General features: G+C 40.0%; 2 protein-coding genes across 2 annotated transcripts; both read right to left on the bottom strand.

Annotated features, from left to right (window-relative positions):
- Positions 1-52: 52 nt before the first annotated feature.
- On the bottom strand, positions 53-7,389 carry LOC148902677 (inosine-uridine preferring nucleoside hydrolase-like). Its single transcript, XM_089021625.1, has 8 exons — positions 7,235-7,389; positions 5,584-5,765; positions 4,500-4,679; positions 3,166-3,277; positions 2,934-3,070; positions 1,676-1,753; positions 1,436-1,552; positions 53-354 (listed from the first exon to the last, which is right to left on the bottom strand). The coding sequence occupies exons 2-8, from the start codon at positions 5,758-5,760 to the stop codon at positions 202-204; spliced, it is 954 nt and encodes a 317-aa protein (XP_088877751.1). The 5' UTR covers positions 5,761-5,765; positions 7,235-7,389; the 3' UTR covers positions 53-201.
- A 4,041-nt stretch (positions 7,390-11,430) lies between these two features.
- LOC148902676 (inosine-uridine preferring nucleoside hydrolase-like) lies at positions 11,431-17,281 on the bottom strand. Its single transcript, XM_089021514.1, has 8 exons — positions 17,140-17,281; positions 15,521-15,701; positions 15,259-15,438; positions 14,075-14,186; positions 13,849-13,985; positions 13,683-13,760; positions 12,687-12,803; positions 11,431-11,805 (listed from the first exon to the last, which is right to left on the bottom strand). Exons 2-8 carry the CDS (start codon positions 15,698-15,700, stop codon positions 11,653-11,655), a joined length of 957 nt encoding a protein of 318 aa, XP_088877640.1. The 5' UTR covers position 15,701; positions 17,140-17,281; the 3' UTR covers positions 11,431-11,652.
- Between the last annotated feature and the right edge of the window lie 6,110 nt (positions 17,282-23,391).

Below are 23,391 nucleotides of genomic sequence, written 5' to 3'. Positions count from 1 at the left end.
ATCTTTATAATGGATCAACTCCTCAGTAAATAAAGCACTTCCAAAAAACGGGTGGCTAATAAAAGATCTGATTTATATGCAGTTGATCATGCACATTGATCACATTCACCGAAATTAATTCGAAGAGGAATTTGTAACACTGTTGGTGGAGAAAAAAAAATGGTGAACATTGTCAGTACTGCTTCTGAAATGTTCTCGAAGCTACTTGAGTGCATTCATCAACAGTTGCTTGAAGACTTCAAGGTCCATTTTCTTCAAGATGGTGACCTTATGCTCCTTGTGGAGCGCATCGATGTAATCCAGTACCATCATGCCCCTGGTGTTTTTTCCCTCCAGCTCCACCGTAACAGCCACCTGCAGCACCGAGACCACAAATGTTTCTCATGGAGCCAAATGCACCTTATTAACTCATTCACTGCCAGATGATGTGCAAAATTATGTCCAATCCAGTGCCAGGGTTTTTGTCATTGTCAGTCAAATTGCAGAACTCACACAATATTGAGTTTTAGGACTACATAATCGTTCAGTGCAGCCTTAGAAGCCTTAGACTCTCTTCTTTCATCAGGAAAAAAAAAAGAGTTAATTCATAAGTTTTATGGGTCTGGAGTTATCTGAGCTTGAAATGAGGGCGTCTGTCCAAAATACAATGCAAATACATACAGATTGGTTTCTATAGCGTTTTAACAACAGATGAAGCTGGAATAAAGGGAAATGCTGCCCCCTTGTGGGAGGGGAAAAACATTGTGACCAGCGCTTTATCAGCACCCAAACATGAGAAAACAAAACCCGAACAAATTCCCAAATAACAATTCCAAAATGGCAGTGAATGAGTTAAAACATTAATAATAATAATAATAGTAATAAGCTTAATAATAATAGTAATAATAGTAGTAACCTTAATAATAATAGTAATAATACTAATAATAAATCAGAATAATATTTAATAATAATATATATATATAATATAAATTTGTGAATAGCAGTGAATGAGTTAAAATAATAATAATTCACGAATGGCAGTGAATGAGTTAAAATACTACTAATAATAATGCTGATGATAATAATGATATTAATAATAATACTAATAATCCTAGTAATAATAGTAATAATCATAGTAATAATAGTAATAGTAATAAATAATAATAATAACAGTCATAAGAGTAATAATAGTAATAATCATAATAATAAATCATAATAATTAATCATAATAACCATAATAATAATAATAATCACAATAACCATAATAATAATAATAAATCATAATAATTCATCATAATAACCATAATACTACTACTACTAATAATAATGATAATCATATTAATAAATCATAATTCATCATAATAACCATAATAATAATACTAATAATACTACTACTAATATAATAATCATAATCATAATAATAACAACAATAATAATAATAATAATAATAGGCAACCTGTTCACTTTCAGTCACCACATTGTCACTGATGGCTGCAGCCAGAGCGTAGGTGTCGCAAGTGTTGAATCCAGGTCCTGATACCAGCTCCTTTTGATACCGATCCGTCTGAACCATCTACCAAACAAAAGGTAAACACGGAAAAGGGCGCATCAATAGGATCCACGATCTGTCGTAACATTCCAAGCTTAAACATCGGTCACATGACGTGTAAAGACGTGCGAAGCAAAATCACTTTACCTTGCGGGTATGTGCGTAGATGGTTTGCATAAAACGAGCTTTTGGAGTGTTTTGAGACAGCCAGGTATCACAGAACGACTAGAGCAGACAAATACAAGCTCTCAGTTGTACAGGAGTGGTCCATCGAGGAAAAGGTTTCTTCAGCCGTCATCTGTACTTCTTTAAAAGTGTCGGATGTTTCGCTTTTCATCTGAAAAGCTTCGTCAGCGAACTCAAATTGTGCTGGTAACTCTGGCCCTGTATATATCCTTAATGGACAGAGGTGGCGGTGCCAGACTCTGCTATGATAAGTCCCTGCTCTAAGTTTGGGGGAAGAAGTGGACTTTGAGTCAAATGAGTGGTTGCTAGCATCTTAGCTAAAGAAAGGAAGCCATTTTTGTAGAACGGCAAAACCCTTCACTAAATCGCCATGGTGGTTTGAGGTTTAATTTGGATCGTGCTTACGACAGACATCTTAGATCGTTACCACGTAGGCTTTGTCACGCAGATGAGGTGATACCAGAGCAAATGGGGCAATCAGAGCCAGTCATAGAACATAATCAGACAGAACTAAGGTTGTAAGTCGGATGTTCCCTGTAGTTGAATGGTTCTCATTACATCATGTGTATCCTAGCTTTCTAGCTATCTAGCTGGCTACCTAGCTGGCTACCTAGATAGCTATCTATTTGCTATCTATATTCTGTCTGTTAGCTATATATCTAGCTAGCTGGCTATCTGGCTGTCTTTCTATTAGCTAGCTAACTATCTATTAGCTATCTATCTAGCTAGCTGACTATCTAGCTGTCTATGTATTAGCTAGCTATTAGCTATCTACTGAGTTAGCTATATGGCTGTCTATCTATTATCTAGCTAGCTATCTAGCTAGCTACCGAGCTAGCTATCTGGCCGGCTATCTATTAGCTAGCTGGCTAGCTTTCTATTGATTTGAGTTATGGCGGGTTGAGTGAACGCTGGTGTGTATGGCTGCCGCTGCTCACCCACAGAAAAAAACTGTGTGCTGTGACTAAAGTGACCTTGAGAGTTTTGAAAGGCGCTTAGAAATCAAATATATTTTTATTATTATTAAAAGAAGTCATCAGATTAGCCTTAGGGAGGTCTGGCAGAGGCACCGCCACCTCTGTCCATTAGGGATATATTACCAGCGCAATTTTTAGTTCGCTGACGAAGCTTTTCGGATGAGGAGCGAAACGTCCAACACCTTCAAAGAAGTACAGATGACGGCCAAAGAAACCTTTTCATCATCAGAAGTTCTCCTTACCCAGGGTAGGCTGTTCCTGCAGCTGAATTCCCATGAGGAGATGGTAGTAGGGCAGGTGTAGCGTTCCAGGACAATGTAAGCGGCCTCGGGGTCAGCCAGAAAGTTAAATTCTCCACACACGGTCGTGTTCCCTCTTGCTGACGTGTCAGCAAAAAAACACAAGCGTCCGTTCATAGTCAATATTTTGGTGGGCGGGCGACATAAATTGCAAATGGTTTCACCGGTCGGTTACATTCAATGTTGCCTCCCATGATGAAGATGCCCTTGAGTCTGGAGGGCAAGGTCGGGTCCATTTTCACAGCAAGTCCCGGGTTGGTAAGAGGTCCGGTTGCCACCAGGCTCACCTGCACGTTACATGAGAACATGTTTACATTGTAGTATCGATGAAAAGGTTTCTTCAGCCGTCCGTCATCTGTACTTCTTTGAAGGTGTCGGACGTTTCGCTCCTCATCCGAAAAGCTTCGTCAGCAAACTAAAGTCTTACTGGTAGTTTCGGCCCTATATACGTATATATATCCCTACTCTCTAGACGTAATAATAATAATAATAATAATAATAATAATAATAATAATTTGTGAATAGCATTGAATGAGTTAAAAATAATAATAATAATAATTCACGAATGGCAGTGAATGAGTTAAAATACTACTACAACTCATAATGATAATAATAGTAATAAAAAAAAAAAAAATAATAATACATTTTATTTCTAGGCGCCTTACAAAACACTCTTGGACACTTTACAGTCACGGCATAAGAATTTTTTTTGTGTATGGGTGAGCAGCGGCAGCCATTCGCGCAAGCGTTCACTCTACCCGGAAGTAACAGTATATATATATATATATATATATATATATATATATATATATATATATATATATATATATATATACAGTAAAGTCTCGTTATATCGATATTCAAGGGAGTCCGAAAAAATATCGATATAACCGGGACTATCGATATATCCGACCCTGTTTGCATGTAATTTTCTCCGTGCGTGCATAGAAATAGTATCGATATAACCGGGACTATCGATATATCCAATATCGATATAACGAGACTTTACTGTATATATATATATATATATATATATATATATATATATATATATATATATATATATATATATATATATATATATGTAACATCCGATTTGCGACCGATTTCCGTTCTGACCAAGCGGTCGTAAGTCCAGATGGTTGTAAGTCAAAATCCATTCAAAATATTGAATAGAGACTCGGGAGGCTAAATGACTCACAAACTATATTAACTATTATTACTATTACGATACTATATATATTTTTTTATCGCTGTGTATTTCCGCTTATGTTAGCATTTTTTTATCATTTCTCAATAATGTACGGTGTACTACAAATTTTAGACGTGAATTCTAATCATTTATAAGGCCAACATTTATATTAGCCAAGGTTGACAGGTATGCTAAAACTTGGAATTTGAGTGACAATGATAAAAACCCTGGCACTGTACCGGACACATTTTTGCACATCATCTGGCAGTGAATGAGGTATTTATTATTATTATTATTTAGGTTTTCCATCCACTCACCTCCCCGGGATATTGTTTGGTAATGGAAATGATGGCCTCCACAGCATTGGTCTTCTGCACCAGTTCTAGACCCGGAGCATCTGGATCGGGGGCATCACCCAGGCCATCCTTCCCATGGAAGTCTCCCGCATGGATTTTGTTGCACAGGAGGGGCTCCTCAAAGCCGCGGTACACCTTGATCTATCATGCATGACATTGCCAAGTTGGAACCCCAAAAATATGAAACTATTTAACGGAAATACAGTGATACCTTGGCTTACGAACTTAATTGGTTCCCAGACAGAGTGTGTAAGGTGAAAAGTGTGTATCCCAAAAATTAATTTCCCATAGGAAACCATTACAATGAGAATAATCCGTTCCCAGGTCCCCATAAAACACAATTTTCTACTTAGTAATTTTCTAATTTCTAATTTTCTAAGCCTTAAAATTACACAAAATATACTTTATTTTACGTGTAATAATTGTGCTATGGTATTATAATTAAAGAAATAAACTGTACTGTATAATAAAGCCGTTTTATTGAGCTTTGTGATGGTCGTTGATGGCTTGATGGAATAGAGTGACCGGTTTCCTCAGCATGAAACACTTGATGAGGAACGTAGCCTTCTTCTTTCACCATCTTGAGGAATGACTCTTTGTAGGTGCTTTCTCTGCCATAATTTTACCTTGTTCCTCATCAATTGTGTTCGTTTTAGCTGGGTTGATAGCTTTTTGCACCAAGTGTACAGATGGCTTGTGCGGGTTATTTGTGGAGCCTGATTGACGGGAATTTTAACCTTGCAGTCTACACTCTGTTGAAACTGTCGTCTGCCTTTCTCTTTAATGTTTAAACCACCCCCCCCCTCCTCACTGCTGCGTTCTTGACGAATCACGTAGCTTTAACCGAAGACTGGGGGCGGGGAATCGAGGACAAAAACAGTCGGCTGCCATTTTGTTGTTAGAAGAACGTGCTCGTTCGCCAACGACACATCACTCATTGTGGCAGCTCCGTGTGTATCCCAAAAAATAGTTTGTATGCCAAGGTAAAATGTTAATAAATTTAACGTTCGTAAACCGAGGTATCACTGTATAAGTAAATACTCACATCGAGCCTGTTGCAGACTTTCAGGACGCGGAGGGTGTTCTTCAGGACGTTGTGTATGGGAGTGTTGCCGTGAGTGCAGGTGATGCCCAATACCTCCACGTTGGGAGCTGCCAGGGCCATCATGATGGCTTGGGCATCATCTACTCCCGTGTCCACATCGAGGATCAGCTTCTTCATTGTTTCTGCAAGAAACGGAGCTTGGGTTCTAATAATAGTGGGTTCTGGTAATAATCATAATAATAATAATAATAATAATAATAATAATAATAATAATAATAATCATACATTTTATTTATAAGCACCTTTCGAAACACTCAAGGTCACTTTAGAGTCACAGGATCAGTTTTTCTGTGGGTGAGCAGCGGCAGCCACATGCGCCAGCGTTCACTCAACCCAGAAGTAACTCAAAATAGATAGAAAGCTAGCTAGTTAGCTTATAGACGGCTAATAACTAGCGATCCATTTAGCTAGTTAGCTCGACAGCTAATATATAGCGAGCTAAATAGCCAGCTAGCCATCATCTGGCAATCAATGAGTTAATGCACGGCTGGTACATATGAAATCATCTGGAGGAGTTTCAATGCAGGCTCAGCGTGAGAGCCTCTTTGAGTCACATTTGAGTTTTATTTGGTTACCAACGCAACATTCCTGGAATATCTTCAGTAAGGAGTGTTAAAATGTCTCACGGTTGCTAATACTTTGCTAAAAATGTCGTGGAACACCCTTTGTGTGTGTTTTTGTATGACTAGTATTGTGAGGACCACTAACATTTTATACCATACGTAGTGAGGACCTTTGGGCCGGTCCTCACAAGTTTTTCGTTCTAAATGCTTCTCGGGGGTCTATATATGAACCTGTTGAAGTTTCAAAGTGGTCCTCACAAATTCACCCAAAATGATTTTTTTTTTTGTGTGTATTTTCATTTCACTTGGATACACACACTTTTTATTCATCTGTGTGTGTTTATGTGTGTGTGTTTAATGAGAGGAAAAAAGTTCATACCGCAAAAAGTAAAACCATATTTTAACCAAATTCACTACAGGGGTGAGGACTTTGAATGTACCCATTCATAAACCTCACTCCTGCTGTTATTTCAGTTGGTCGGTGGTCCTCACTCCTTATCTGGAGTTATCCGGACCTCACAAAACCATTGAAACAGGAATGTGTGTGTGTGTGTGTGTGTGTGCAACTTTGTATCGCAAAAGCACTCATGAGAAATGCCAGACTATCATGCAAACAGACCACAAAAAAACAAAAAAATAGAATGAAAGAAAGATATAAACTGTGGATCAATCACACAAAAAGTTTATCGTACAATACAATACAATACAATACAATACAATACAATACAATACAATACAATACATATTGATTGATATCGCGCTTTAACAACAGTTGAAACTGTAATCATAACATACAAACGCTACCGGAAGCTAAATTTCCCCTTTTCATGCACTTTGTAACCCCATAACGTGATAAGTTGTCAACTGTAGTAACCTCGGTCCCCGAAATGGTTAATTTATGCATATATATTTTTAATTTATGCCAGTTCAGACCACGGTATATGTGATTAGTCTAGAAATATATATATATTTTTTAAAAAGTTATTAATTCGCTTTATGAGAGATTTGGACAAAAACAAACAACTAACCTGCAGGGTAAGTTGCTTTGATGGTACAGAGTCTCCGTAGTGAGCAAGTCAGGTTTGCTTTGTGGCTTTTTATACGCGGAGTGGGGTTAGGGCGCGGAAATGCGGGGAGGATTGCATAACAGCCGCAAGTCAACGCAATGTTTTTCTGATTTGGGAGGAAACGTTGTTTGGCTACAGAAAAGAAGAAAAAAAAAACAGCCTGAAATCGTTCATTCGAGTGACACAAAATGAGATCTTCGTCCGATTATTATGCCGATGATTTAAAGGACAACCGACACCGTTTTTTTGTTTGCTAACTGACATCAGAAAAAACGTTTTCTAGCATCTAAAATAGCCAAAACACGCAGGCTGATATTTTGAGTTTCAGAAGGTCCCACCCCCTTGTTCGTGACGTCACTATTGGTCACACACTGCCTTGCTCCAGAATCAAAACAATGGCTTCAGAGAGTTCAGATTCGGAAAAGATGCTTTCTTGTTACTCATCCAGTTATGAATATGATTCAAATAGTTCTGAAGAGGAAAGCATACATGTTTGCAATCTTCCGGACTCCAATGTAGCGTCCCAGATTATTTATTTATTTATTTATTTATTTATTTGTTTGTTGTTTGTTTGTTTGTTTGTTTTATGTATTTATGTATTTATTTATTTATAAAATATCCTGTGACTATAAAGTGTCCTTGAGAGTTTTGAAAGGCGCTTACAAATGAAATGTATCATTATTATTATTATTATTATTATTATATTGGCTATCTAGCTGGCTATCTAGTTATCTATTAACGATATATCTAGCTAGCTATCTATTAGCTATATATATATAGATAGCTATTTATTAGCTATCTATTAGCTGGCTAGATAGCTATATAGCTAGCTAGTTATCTAGCTAGATAGCTATTCGCTAACTATTATTATATTAGCTTTCTACCTATTTGAGTTCTTCTGGGTTGAGTGAACGCTGCCGCGTGTGACTGCCGCTGTTCACACTCAGGAAAACTTAAGGTGCTTGTAAATTACATGTATTATTATTATTATTATTATTATTATTATTATATTATAGCTGGCATTATTATATTATATCTTATCTAGCTGGCTATCTAGTTATCTAGCTATATATCTATTAGCTATCTATTAGCTTTATATCTAGGTACCTAGATAGCTAAATAGTAAAATAGTATATAGTAATAGTAAATAGTAAAGCTTGTAAATGAAATGTAATATTATTATTATTATTATTAATGTAGCCACAGGGGGGCACAAGGCAGTGTCTTATTGTGCCGGTCCCGAGCCCGGATAAATACAGAGGGTTGTGTCAGGAAGGGCATCCGCCGTCATTTTTTTGCCTAAACAAATATGCGAATCAAAGAAAAGATGATTTTTATTATGATTATTATTGAGGGAATGCTCTGTTATGAATATGAATTGTCATATCTGTTTCCCATTGGCTTACAATCCACGGGGCGCCTGTTTTGTAACAAAGCCACAAAGCTTGAATTCTTCTGCGTGTTCATATGACTCTCATGCTGCTGCGTGCGACCAGAGAAGTCGTCAGGCAACTGCATTTGGGACTTTTTTTTCTCAAAGCGGAGGCCTGGCTCTCATTGCCCTCATTGACTTTCCTCTCGCGGGCCGTTCTGAATTTTGGGAGTCCATTCGTGTCACGTTTCGGTTTGCGACCAACGAATGGCGCAGTAGTTCCCCGTCTGCAGCTGCACAGGTGTTGGTTGTTTTAATCAGTGGCAGGTAAAAGGACTCCCGGCACGACCGTTTAGTGTCGGGTCATTGTTTGTTTGCCCCTGTCAGCTTTGTTTCGTCTTGTCATGTTTTTAACTCATGGTTTTGTTTGCTACTTTGGACCCTTTTGTTCTCATGACTTTATTTGCTTGAGAGTTTGTTCCTGCTGACTTCATTGAAATCATATGTTATTATTATTATTTAACTCATTCACTGCCATTCACGAATTTATATTATTATTATTATTATTATTATTATTATTATTATTATTATTATTAGTAGTAGTAGTAGTAGTAGTAGTAGTAGTAGTAGTAGTAGTAGTAGTTGTTGTTGTTGTTGTTGTTAGTTGTAGTTGTAGTATTATTTTAACTCATTCACTGCTATTCACGAATGTGTTCGGGTTTAGTTTTTTTCTTGCTCGGGTGCCGATAAAGCACTGGCCAGACTTCTAGCAATGTTTTTTCTCTTCCGCAAGGAGCGACATTTCCCTTTTACCATGTTGGCGCTGTGTTCCAGCTATGACTGTTGTTCAAGCGCTACATAAACCAATATGTATGTATTGCATTGTATTTTGGACAGCCACCCCCATTTCAAGATCATATAACTCCAGACCCATATAAATTAGGGATTAACTCTTTTTTTCCTGACAAAAAAAAAGATAATCTGAGGTTTCTTACGCTGCATTGAACGTTTATGTAGTCCTACAACTCAATAATCTATGGGTCCTGTAGTTCGAGTGACAATGACAAAAACCCTGGCGCTGGAGTTGACACATTTTTGCACATTCTGGCATTGAATGAGTTAAAAATGGATGGAACAAATACAATGATAGATAATTATACACGGTTATGCTTTGTAATACCTGTCATAAGTATGTGTCGTGTCATGACACAAGACGCCTTATGGAAAGAGCCTGTGGCCATTTTCATTCCATGGTTGCTCGTGTGCAGACAAGTGCGAGCGCACATCATTTCGGTCATGTAACAACCACACCCACGCAGAGTTTCTCAGTTATTGACTTCGAATGGGGACTGGATGAATTTTTAGAACAAAATGAAACATTTCAAGGACAACCGACACGTCCGGAAAGATTGTGTCCATAATTTGTAAAATCACTTGAAATGACTTCTACTGAGCGTATTTTACAAAGATTCCACCGCATCGAGCTATATTTTACCTTTTAAGACTCGCGCTGAATATTCAGGAATTCTTGTTTTGAGTTGGTGACGAGTCCTCACGTTACATCACTGAAGGAACACCCCTGACTGAGAAAGCGACACACATTGCATTTTGGGTACTTTGTTCGGTCTGAAAACATCGTGTTGATCCGTGTTGATGGCGAAATTAGAAGTAAAACATAAATAACACGATGGTGAATCGCAAACATGTACGCTTTCCTCTTCAGAACTATTTGAATCATGTTCATAACTGGATGAGGAACAAGAAAGCATCTTCTCCCAATCTGAAGCCATTGTTTTGATTCTAGAGCAAGGCAAGACGTCCTGGCGTGATGTCACAAACAAGGGGGCGGGACCTTCTGAAACTCGCCATTTCCGGAGTCATTTTGAAGTGGTTTTGGGACACTTTCAGTCATTTTTATTGGTGTTTTGCATTTCACTAAAAATATCAGCCTGCGTGTTTTGGCTATTTTACATGCTATAAAACGTTTTTCTGATGTCAGTTAGGAAACCAAAAAATGGTGTCGTTGTCATTTAAAACATTCCATCCGAAGCATCTGGCCAAGCCACAAGTTAGGAGCTCATCAGTGTGATTGGCGAGAGCTCATCTGTGATGCTTTCCAATACCCTTCTTGACAAAATGTTAAAATGGCAACCAGCTGTTACAGACGCTAGTCTGCTTGTTGGATACTCAGACTTGAGTAAGGCACCGTTCCCCGTGCTCAAGTACAGTGATACCTTGGTTTACGAACTTAATTGGTTCCCAGACAGAGTGTGTAAGGCGAAAAGTGTGTATCCCAAAAATTAATTTCCCATAGGAAACCATTAAAATGAGAATAATCCGTTCCCAGGTCCCCATCAAACATAATTTTCTACTTTCTAATTTTCTAAGCCTTAAAACTACACAAAATATACTTTATTTTGTGCATGATAAATGTGCTTTAGTATTATTATTAAAGAAATAAACTGTACTATTACAACAAAGTCATTTTATTTACCTTTGTGATGGTCGTTAATGGCTTGATGGAATGTGGAAAAGTGTACAGATGGCTTGTGCGGTTTATTTGTGGAGCCTGATTGATGGGAATTTTAACCTTGCAGTCTACACTCTGCCTTTGAACAATCAACGTTCGTTTGGCAATTTGCATACTCGGCACGGCGGCCAATCAGAAGCCTGTTGAAACTTTTCCGGCAACTTTTCAGAGTTGTCTGCCCTGGTGTCCGCGAACTTTTTGTCATGAGTTTCAGACACTGGTCGAAACCGAAGGACAATCAAAGCTTCAAGACGATTTTTGAATGATCATCTTTTTTTATTATCTCTTTATTGGTTGCTTTATTTTCGGAGACTTTTATCATAACAAGAAGCTTATCAAATTGATTGGAATCCCCGAGGGGGTGCAGCTGACACCATTAAGAGCGCAAAGCAGGAACATGGTGTTAATGTGTTGACTCAACATTTTATTTGGCTGATTAAACACATTTGCTTCCTGTCTTGGTTGTTGCAAGTCACCCTACTTGAGCGAATTGGTGAGCATCTGCTTAAACTTCTCCAAGTCCACTTTCTTCATGATGGTGGCGCTGTGTTTCTTCTTCAACAGGTCCATGTAATCCAACACCATCATGCCTCGGGTAATGGACCCGTTCAGCTCGACTGTCACAGCGACCTGAAAGACCAGCACAGCCAGTGACCTGTTTGTCTACACAGTGATACCTCGGCTTACAAACGCTTTAGCTCACGAACTTTTCGCCACGGTAGCTGCCGGACTACTTTTCGGCGGATGAACATCAAACCACACGGTTGAACAGCGCCACTGTGGCTGGCTGATTAGTTTTCCACCCCCCCCCCTCTCCTTGAGTGCAGATGTCGTTTGTTATCGAGTGGAGTACTTTTGCTGTTATGGGAACGAAAAAGACCCCACCACAGGCTAATGTAAAGCCGAAGTGGACACAAAAGAAAATTGAGGAAGGAGACCATCGAGAAACACGAATGAGATGTGCGGTTGTTTGTCCCATTAGCAGTATGCTAAATCGACCATTGCTACGTGTGGCTAAGGGTGTTTCTGTGTTGTCGAAGCAACGGTCTCAGACAAGAGAAGAGGTTGAAAAACTGTGTTATTTGGATTAATGAAAAGCAGCTAGCAGGGGACCATGTGAGTGAGGGTATTATTGCCAAGAAAGCACGGCAACTTCACTCGGATATCATCAAGAGGCAACTACATCAAAGACCATCACAAAGGTAAATAAGACAACTTTATTATACAGTACAGTTTATTTCTTTAATTACAATACAATAGCACATTTATTATACGTAAAATAAGGTATATTTTGTGTAGTTCGAAGGCTTATTTAGTAGAAAAGTATGTTTTATGGGACCTGGGAACGGATTATTCTCATTTTTAATGATTTCTTATGGGAAATTTATTTTTGGGATACACACTTTTCGCCTTACACACTCTGTCTGGGAACTAATTAAGTTTGTAAGCTGAAGTATCACTGTATTTGAAAACTCCAACTCAACTGATAAGGAAAGGCAAGTGTCTTGTACCTGCTCACTCTCTGTGATGAGGGAGTTGTCAATGGCGGCGGCCAGGGCGTAGGCGTCGCAGGAATTGAAGCCTTGTCCTGCGGTGATTTCCTTCTGGTAGTCCTCAGACTGGGATTTCTGCCGTTGCATGAAAAGTAATTATAAGCCTCTGAGATGGATGTGAATCTTCATATCCATCCAGCTCATTTCATTTTCAGGGCACTGAATCTCATCATGACTTTCTAGGTAATCAAACCTGTAGACTCGGGTCTCCCATCTCCTTATCTTAAAGGACAACCGATACCATTTTTTTTGTTTGCTAACTGACATCAGAAAAACGTTTTATGGCATCTAAAATATCCAAAACACATAGGCTGATATTTTAGTCAAATGCAAAACACCCAATAAAAATGACTTAAAGTGTCCCAAAACTAGTATTAAGTTCATCCTGTCTACTTGATATCTAATTTAAAACAGATTCTTATTTTACAGACAGTCTATTGTCGGTGTTCAAATACCTGACATGTTTCGGCATCTACTTCCGCCCTCGTCAGAGCCCGTTTCCACAGGCTGATTAATTCCTTACACTGAGCTTTGTCACCCTCTTCTGCCTCTTTTTGGTGCAACACGAAGTTTTCAGACGAAACAAGTACAGCCAAATGCATTGACGTGATGGAAGGACTGCTACAATGTGTCCTTTTTTTCGGTCAGGGGGCGTTCCTTCAGTGACGTAACGTGCGGACTCGTCACCAACTCAAAAACAAGACTTCCGGAATATTCAGCACAAGTTTTAAAACGTAAAATATAGCTATATGCGGTGGAATTTTTGGAAAATACGCTCAGTAGAAGTCATTTGAAGCCATTTTACAAATTATGGACACAACTTGTTCGGAGACGTCGGTTGTCCTTTAGGTGTGAAATAGAAATTGATTTTGCTTCCTCTTTCTGAAAATATGTCTGCGTCAAACTGCATGCCCCTTTTAACGTATGAGCTGCCAACCCAGCACTGACGCTTACCTTTCTTGAGAGACATGAAATATCTTTCATGAAGGCAGCTTTCTCCGTCTTCAGAGAAAGCCATTGTTCACAAAACGACTGAGGTGGAAAGAATGAAGGCAAACAAGTCAAAGCATGAAAAGAAAATGGCGTGGTGGGACCTATTTCACTTCAAGGTGATGCGTACCCACGGCAGGCTGTTGCTGCAGGTGAATTCCCAGGAGGCGATGGTGGTGGGGCATGTGTAGCGTTCCAAAACAACGTAGGCGGCCTCCGTGTCAGCAACAAAGTTGAACTCCCCGCATGTTGTGGTGTTACCTCTGGCTGTACGCATCACATGTTGTGTCATGCAACAGACCACCAAAGGCGAAAACAAAGATTCACATGCACGTTTGGAGAAGAGAAAGCCGTACATTCAATGTTGCCTCCCATGATGTACAGAGCTTTTAGTTTCTTGGGAAGAGAAGGATCCAGTTGCACGGCGACTGCAAGGTTAGTCAACGGTGCAGTGGCCACCAGAGTCACCTGTGGTATCATGAAGACACATCAAACCGTGACTCTTACTCGAATGCAGTGGTTCTTAATCTTGGTGGAGGCAACGAAACCCACCACTTTCATATGCTCATTCATTGAACCCTTCTTTCAATGACTTTGCCCACTAACTGCAGACTAAATTGAGAGGTGGACCTCTGCAGTGGAGTATCTACTCCTGACACGGAATCACCAAACCCCTAGGGTTCGATCGAACCCAGTTTACAACCCACTGACTCTAATGCAGTAGTTCTTAAACTGGGTTCAATCGAACCCGGTTGAAGAACCACTGACCCTAATGCGGTGGTTCCTAACCACTGACTCTAATGCAGTAGTTCTTGAACTTGGTTCGATCAAACCCAGCTTAAGAACCACTGACTAATGCAGTGGTTCTTCAACTGGGTTCTATTAAACCCAGTTGAAGAACCACTGACTCTAACGCAGTAGTTCTTAACCGCTGACTCTATTGCAGTGGTTCTTCAACTGGTTCGATCAAACCCAGTTAATGAACCACTGACTTAAATGCAGTAGTTCTTGAACTGGGTTCGATCAAACCCTGCTTAAGAACCACTGACTCTAATGTAGTGTTTCTTAACCACTGACTCTAATGCAGTGGTTCTTGAACTTGGTTCGATCAAACCCAGCTTAAGAACCACTAACTCTAATGTAATGGTTCTTAACCACTGACTCTAATGCAGTGGTTCTTCAACTGGGTTCTATTAAACCCAGTTGAAGAACCACTGACTCTAATGCAGTGGTTTTTAACCACTGACTCTAATGCAGTAGTTCTTAAACTTGGTCGATCAACCTGAGTTTAAGAACCCCTGACTCGAATGCAGCGGTTCTTCAACTGAGTTCCATTGAACCCTAGGAGTTCGGTGAGTCGGTCTCAGGGGTAGGAACTCCGCCGCAGAGGTCTAGTCTAGTCCGCAGTTCGTGGGCACAGTCATTGAAAGAAGGGTTTGACGAAAGAGCATATGAAACTGGTTTTGGGTTTTGGTGCCTCCAACAAGATTAAGAACCACTGCTCGAATGTAATGATGACATTTAGCCTCTCTTGTTTTACCTCTCCTTGGTTCTGTTTGACCATTTTGATTAAGGCTTTCACACCGTTTTTCTTCTGGACCAGTTCCAATCCCGGAGCATCTGGATCCGGCACATCACCCAACCCGTCCTTGCCATGGTAATCGCTGGCATGTTGCTTATTGGACAGGAGGGGCTGGGAGCATCCTGCGTACACTGGGATCTTTGGATCCGATGGCTGATCAAAGCTCCGAAGCATGTACAAAGTTCAAATCGTGCTGGAAATATACAATATGGCTACTTACATCCAGCCTGTTGCACACTTTTAAAACCCGGAGGGTGTTCTTGAGCACATCCTGAAGGGCTATGTTTCCATGGCAGCAGGTGATCCCCAAAATCTCCACATCAGGTGCTGACACGGCGGTCATGATGGCCAGCGCATCATCAACTCCCGTGTCCACATCGAGGATTAGCTTGTTTTTCATCCTGCATCCAAGTACAAGAAAGAGGACAGTCATTTGCTGGGCGTGTCAATCTGTGAAATGAAAGGACTTTGTCTGTGTAGACTCTCAGTCCTACAGAAGTGGTCCATCGAGGAAAAGGTTTCTTCAGCCGTCATCTGTGCTTCTTTGTAGGTGTCGGGCGTTTCGGTCCTCATCGGAAGAGCTTCGTCAGTGAACTAAAGTTGTCCTGGTAACTCTGGCCCTATACATATCCCTAATGGACAGAGGTAGCGGTGCCGGACCTCTGCTTTGATGGGTCCCTTCTCTAAGGTTGACCAATCTGAAGATCCCCTTTTGTTCTATCCGATTACCTCTAATGTTCTATCCCTGGTTCTGATTGCCTCATTCGCTTTGGTATCACCTCATTTGCTTGACTAAGCCTACGTGGTAATGACCTAAGAAGTATGTTGTAAGCACGGTCTAAATTCAACCTTAAGCCACCATGGCGATCTAGTGAAGGGTTTTGCTGTCACTAAATCAATACCAGAGCAAATGAGGCAATCAGAGCCAGGGATAGAACATTCGAGGTAATCAGATAGAACAAAAGGGGTAATCAGATTGGCTTCGGGGAATGGTCTACTGCTCTCCCAACCTTAGAACAGGGACCCATCAGAGCAAAGTGCTGGTACCGCCTAGCACCTTTGTTCATTAGGGATATACAGTATATAGGTACATTTTGGTCAATAATTTTTCTGGGATTTTTCTAATTTTCAAAGTTTTGGCAAATGATTTTTTTCTGGCATTTTTAAAATTTTCAAAATATTGGCAAATAAATGTTCTCGGATTTTTCTAATTTTCAAAATTTTGGCAAATAATGTTTCAAGCATTTTTCTGATTTTCCAAATTTTGGCAAATATTTTCCAAGGCATTTTTCTGATTTTCAAAAATTTGGCAAATAATTTTTCTTTGATTTTTGTAATTTTCAAAATTTTGGCTAATAATTTTTTTCTGGCATTTTTCTAATTTTCAAAATTTTGCCAAATAATTATTAATTCTGATTATGTTTTTTTTTGTTCTTTTGACTTCAAGATGGCGCCGCGAGAGTGGCTGCCTTTCCAGCAGCTCATGTATTTTGTTTTTCTACGTTCCTTCCTTTCATCACTTTGTTGCCAATCCAATTATGGGGCCAGAGTTACCAGCACAACTTCAGTTGGCTGACGAAGCGCTTTAGATGAGAAGTGAAACATCCGACAACTTCAAAGAAGTACAGGTGATGGCTGAAGAAACCTTTTCCTCCATGAAAGGACTCTTGTGCTCAACTGAACTGGAAATATACTTATATAATAATATATCAATGAAAGTGAAGTCAATTAACCTTTCAATGCAGATCAATGCGTATCAATTGCGAACGAAAGAAAACGACAAATGTAACATTAGAAAAAACCTGTTGCAAGGGTTAATCAATTGAAAGGAATCCTCACCCGTGTGAAGTTGTTGGTTGTTGGAGAATGATCTGCAGTTCTGTAGATGTGAAAGAGCCTCTGGCAGGCAAAACTTGCACAGCCTCTTTTTATGAGCTCCAGTTTCTTGTGCAAGAGGAGGCACCCACCACCCAGGATTGGAAGAGTTTAAAAAAAAAAAAGCATTCCATTTTTAGGTCTGGATTTGGTTTGTGGTGCAGATACAGGGATGTGAGTGGTTTCCATGTGGGATCTTACCGATTTTGTTGTTTTTTGAGATCCTGCATTGCATTAACAACCTCCTGCAAACACTTACTGCTTTAGAAGGGTTATGCAGGCAGGATCTTTCCACACTATGTTGTTTCTCATCTTGTTTTATTGAAGTTTAGCCAGTACAGCTGGTGTACATATGTACACAAAGTAAACACATGTTATTTTAAAGGACAACCGACACCATTTTTTTGTTTCCTAACTGACATCAGAAAAACGGATTATAGCATCTAAAATACCCAAAACATGCAGGCTGATATTTTTAGTCAAATGCAAAACACCAATAAAAATGACTTAAAGTGTCCCAAAACTGCCACAAAATGAGCTCGGAACTGGGTAGACTCAGAAAGTCCCGCGCCCTTGTTTGTGACGTCACTAATGGTCACACACTGCCTTGCTGCAGAATCAAAACAATGGCTTCAAAGAGTTCAGATTTTACAAAGCCCTTGGCTTAGGAACTTTTGGGTTTACGAATGTTTAATTTATGAAAAATTTACCTTGGCATACAAACTATTTTTTGGGATACACACGGAGCGCCACAATGAGTGATGTGTCGTTCGCGAACAAGCCCGTTCTAACAGCAAAACGGCAGCCTGCTGTTTTTGTCTTCTATTCCCCGTCCCCAGTCTTCGGTTAAAGCCACGTGATTGGTCAAGAATGCAGCAGTGACGGGGGGTTAAACATTAAAGAGACAGGCAGACGACAGAGAGTGAGTGACAAAATGGATAGAAAACAGTGAAATTTGGACTCGTTTCAACTTTAATAGTTCAAAGGCAGAGTGTAGACTGCAAGGTTAAAATTCCCATCAATCAGGCTCCACAAATTACCCGCACCAACCATCAGTTCAATTTGAAATGAAAAGACAAGCAAGGGAAGCAGCTATTAATGAAGTTTCTAGTGTGTCCGCTTGCATCTGTTGCTGTTGCAATATCACAATTTCCAAGATGTACAACCCAGAGCTCCTTCAGACACTTTATGCAAAAAGCTATCCATTCCATCAAGCCGTCAACGACCATCACAAAGGTAAATAAAATGACTTTATTATACAGTACTGTTTATTTCTTTAATTATAATACAATAGCACATTTATTATACATAAAATAAGGGATATTTTGTGTAGTTTTAAGGCTTAGAAAATTTGAAAGTAGAAAATTATGTTTTACCTGGGAACGGATTATTCTCACTTTAATGGTTTCCTATGGGAAATTAATTTTTGGGATACACACTTTTCGCCTTACACACTCTGTCTGGGAAGCAATTAAGTTCGTAAAGCAAGGTATCACTGTATTTTGGATGGTGAAGTCATTGACGGATGAAATGTTACCGAGCGACAAAGCAGAAATCCACTGCATTAACACGCAATGGCAGCAATGCAAAATTGACATTTTGTTTATGCAAAAATGGATCGCCAAGAGCAAATAAGTAGTTGCAAGTAGTGTTTAAACTTAATCTTAAACTGTTCGTTTGTTCACGCCTGAACCGTGAAAGAGTTCCATCCCGTTAGAGACATTTGTTTGCCTTCCAAATTGTTTGTTTTATCAATATTGAACGATACTTTGTTTGTATAACGTCTTATGTGCATGATTCCATTTTCCACCGCTCATGTATTTTGATCATTTGAACAATTACGAAATGATAATTTTTAAATTGAACCGGAGAATATGTTCCGTGTGAAGAATTAACGCAATTCAGGTGTCTCGCAGCGGAGAAATTGACATTTCACAGCAGCAAAGTGATGAAAGGAAGTGGAAAGGAAAGAAAGAAATAGAAAAAACAAAATACAGGAGCTGCTGTAAAGGTAGCAACTCCGCTTGTATGAAGCAGCTAGCTAATGGATAGCAAATAAATAGTGAATAGATAGCCAGATAGCTAAACAGCTTACAGCCAGCCAATTAGACAGCAAATAGCTAGCCATCTAGCTAATGGATAGCTCATAAATAGCTAATAGATAGCCAGCTAACAGCCAGCTAGACAGCTAATAGCCAGTCAGCTAGATAGCTAATAGCTAGCCAGCCAGATAACCATATTTCACAGCAGCAAAGTGATGAAAGGAAGAGGAAAGGAAAGAAAGAAGTAGAAAAACAAAATACAGGAGCTGCTGTAAAGGTAGCTACTGTCGTGTTTTTTAAGCCAGTAGAGAAGGCGTTGCAGGCCCTGGCGGCCCACTACTGCTATATAATATAGAATGTATGTGTTGTTTATGTGAACCTTTTTGTTTTGTGGGCCCAGTGGAACGCTGCGAGTTGTTTACGCTTCCTGGCACCCAACTTCCTACTTGAAGTGTTGTTTCCGGTTTGCAAAAAAAAAAGCAAAAATTGTCTTAACATTTACACAAAAAAACACTGTCCTACGATGTAAAGTACATAATAAAACAACGCCACTTAACTCGATCGACTTTTGTTGAGTATTAACAGTAAAAAAAAAACCAGCTCAGTCGTTTCACACGGAAAGCAAACGGACATGTTTTATTTTGAAATACAGCTTGAAGTCTTGTAATGTCGTGACTATCGTTAACTTGATTGACGAAGGCTGGGTCACGCTCCAAAGCGGATGTTTTGTGCGTCGCCAAAATGTGACACAAACATTAATTTTGTCGCCTTGATATGGAGCCGCTTAGCTAAAAAAAAAAAAAAAAACCGTGACAACCACCTGCCGGGTAAGCAAGCTTTCGTAGCTTTATCTTAAATCCACGTCAATCTATCGCGTAGAAAAGCTTCAGGGAGGTCGTGACGGTTTGCTTTGCCGTGACCGTGGACGCCAAAATGCGCGCTTGCAACAAGCAGCACCTTTTTGCTCGTCAACAGGCCGAATTTGCATCGGTTTTTAAAAGTGTGTCAAATATGTTTGAAGTCATCTTGTTTGTTTTGAATTGCCACCCGAGTTTTATTTGTTGTCACTGGTGATCGTGACCCTCACCGGTGACCACATTGAATGCTTTTGCAGCATCTGCGAGCGTGCCGGTCGGTGCCCCGGAAGTTGAGAGCTTTGCTACTTGGCAGTCGAGAGGGAGTGTCTGCAGCTGCCTGCCTCATCATACCTCGTGGTACGTTTTTCATCCCATCCCTTCTTAAAATTACAGTGATACCTTGGCTTACGAATTTAATTGGTTCCCAGACAGAGTGTCTAAGGCGAAAAGTGTGTATCCCAAAAATTAATTTCCCATAGAAAACCATTAAAATGAGAATAATCCGTTCCCAGGTCCCCATAAAACATCATTTTCTAATTTTCTAAGCCTTAAAACTACACAAAATATATCTTATTTTATGTATAATAAATGTTCTATGGTATTATAATAAAAGAAATAAACTGTACTGTATAATAAAGTCGTTGTATTTACTTTTGTGATGGTCGTTGATGGCTTAATGGAATGGAGTGGCCGCTTTCATCAGCATGAAACACTTGATGAGGAACGTAGCCTTCTTCTTTCACCGTCTTGAGGAATGATCCCTTGTAGGTGCTTTCTCTGCTATAATTTTACCTTGTTCCTCATCAATTGTGTTATGTTTAGTTGGGTCGATAGCTTTTTGCATCAAGTGTAAAGATGGCTCGTGCGGGTCATTAGTGGAGCCTGATTGATGGGATATTTTAACCTTGCAGTCTGCTTTTGAACTATTAAAGTTGAAACGAGTCCAAATGTCACTGTTTTCTATCCATTTTGTCACCCTGTCGTCTGCCTGCCTCTTTAATGTTTAAACCCCCCCCCCCCACTGCAGCGTTCTTGACCAGTCACGTGGCTTTAACCGAAGACTGGGGGCGGGGAATAGAGGACAAAAACAATCGGCTGCCATTTTCTTGTTAGAACAGGCTCGTTCACGAACAACACATCACTCATTGCGGCGCTCCGTGTGTATCCCGAAAAATAGTTTCTATGCCAAGGTAAAATGTTCATCAATGTAACGTTCGTAAACCGAAAAGTTCGTAAGCCAAGGGGTTCGTAAACTGAGGTATCACTGTATATAAATATGAACCGAGACCAGTGAAGACACTAACAAGGGGGCGGGACCTTCTGAATCTGCCTAGTTCCGAGCTCATTTTGTGGCAGTTTTGGGACACTTGAAGTCATTTTTATTGGTGTTTTTGCATTTGACTAAAAATATCATCCTGCGTGTTTTTGGGTATTTTCGATGCTATAAAACGTTTTTCTGATGTCAGTTAGGGCAAAAAAAAAAATGGTGTCGGTTGTCCTTTAAAGACCACATCTCCTCTGTTTCTGCTCGACCCACCCCCCCCATCCCCAATTTACACCCACGCCCTTTTTTTCTAATCTGAAACAAAGAGGACAGAGATGGTGACGCTCTGTCGCCAGGTGTTCACCACGACTACCCATCATAGCGCCATACCCCTCCTACCCTCCTTTCGCCGCCGCCCTCCCATTGTGTGCTTCTATTGTGCTGCCTTCCTTGATTCATCGCCCCCACGGGCGTGGGGGTCATTCAGATGTGTGTGCGTGTATTGACCACGCGTGCCTCGGAGGAGGACGTCGCTGGTCTCCGACTCCTCCCGCCGTTACCCGCGTCGCTCATTGTGATACAGCCTCTCTGTGATTGGTGGAAACGCGAGTGGGGGGGATGGCCGACATTGTTCCTCCATCTGTTCGGCTTCTCACTGTCTTAACGTGTCTCCGTCGGGGAAAAGGACAGATCTGCTAATGTCCCCATTTTGGACTTCTTCTAAACTTTCGCTCGCCGACTTTTATGGAAAGAATTGAAGCATGTGGAAAGTGGCTTGGAGATGTTTTTTATTTTTTCTTCCTCTTTTTGTACCCTGATCTACTGATGATCCCGGAAGTAAGTACAGTGATACTTTGGCTTACAAACTTAATTGGTTCCCAGACAAAGTGTGTATGGCGAAGTGTGTATCCCAAAAATTAATTTCTCATAGGAAACCATTAATATGAGAATAATCCGTTCCCAGGTCCCCATAAAACATCATTTTCTACTTTCTAATTTTCTAAGCCTTAAAGGACAACCGACGCCGCCGGACAAGTTGTGTCCATAATTTGTAAAATGACTTCAAATGACTTCTACTGAGCGTATTTTAGTAAGATTCCACCGCATATAGCTATTTTTTACCTTTTAAGACTCGCGCTGAATATTCAGGAAGTCTTGTTTTCCAGTTGGTGACGATCACGTCTGGAACGTCCCTGACCAAGAAAGCGACACACAGTTTTGGGACACTTTAAATCATTATTATTGGTGTTTTGCATTTGACTAAAAATATCAGCCGACGTGTTTTGGCTATTTTAGATGCTATCAAACGTTTTTCTCATGTCAGTTAGGAAACAAAAGAAATGGTGTCGCTTGTCCTTTAAATATAGCCTGATAGCCCAGTAGCGCCATAGTTGTGTTATCTCACTGTGGTGGGCAGTGCCAGACATCCCAATGACAACCCAACAGCCCCCCCCCCCCCTCCGGTCCCTCCCACCCCTCCCAATTTCAACCGCCAACCTCACAGCTCCTAAAGCGCCAAGCGGGATGTTGCATGCTGGATGAATTGCGCCAGATGGGAGGGGGCAACGGCTCAAGTTTGAAAGATGCAACTTGCTCGTCGGTGTTGTTCTGTTGAGACAAGTTGATGATAATACTAATGCTAATGCTAATGCTAATACTAATGCTAATACTAATGCTAATACTAATACTAATAATAATCATACTAATAATAATAATTGGAATCCAGACGGCTCAAATTGATACAAGAAGACTTCTTTAATCGATGGCAAACATGTATGCTTTCCTCTTCAGAACTATTTGAATCATATTCATAACTGGATGAGTCACAAGAAAGCATCTTCTCCCAATCTGAAGCCATTGTTTTGATTCTGGAGCAAGGCGAAGACGTCTTGGCGTGACGTCACGAACAAGGGGGCGGGACCTTCTGAAACTGGCCACTTCCGGGTTCAATTTGATGTAGTTTTTAGACACTTTAAGTCATTTTTATTAAGTTATTTACTTTAGTTTAATTTGTTTATTTATTTTTAAACCTTTTTCTGATGTCAGTTAGGAA

This window comes from Hippocampus bargibanti, linkage group LG01, assembly GCF_051943395.1.
Source record: "Hippocampus bargibanti isolate YZ-2025 linkage group LG01, ASM5194339v1, whole genome shotgun sequence".
In the NCBI taxonomy this organism is placed as follows: domain Eukaryota; kingdom Metazoa; phylum Chordata; class Actinopteri; order Syngnathiformes; family Syngnathidae; genus Hippocampus; species Hippocampus bargibanti.
The sequence above is the reverse complement of the archived record's forward strand: the minus strand, read 5'-3'. Positions and strand labels throughout refer to the sequence as shown.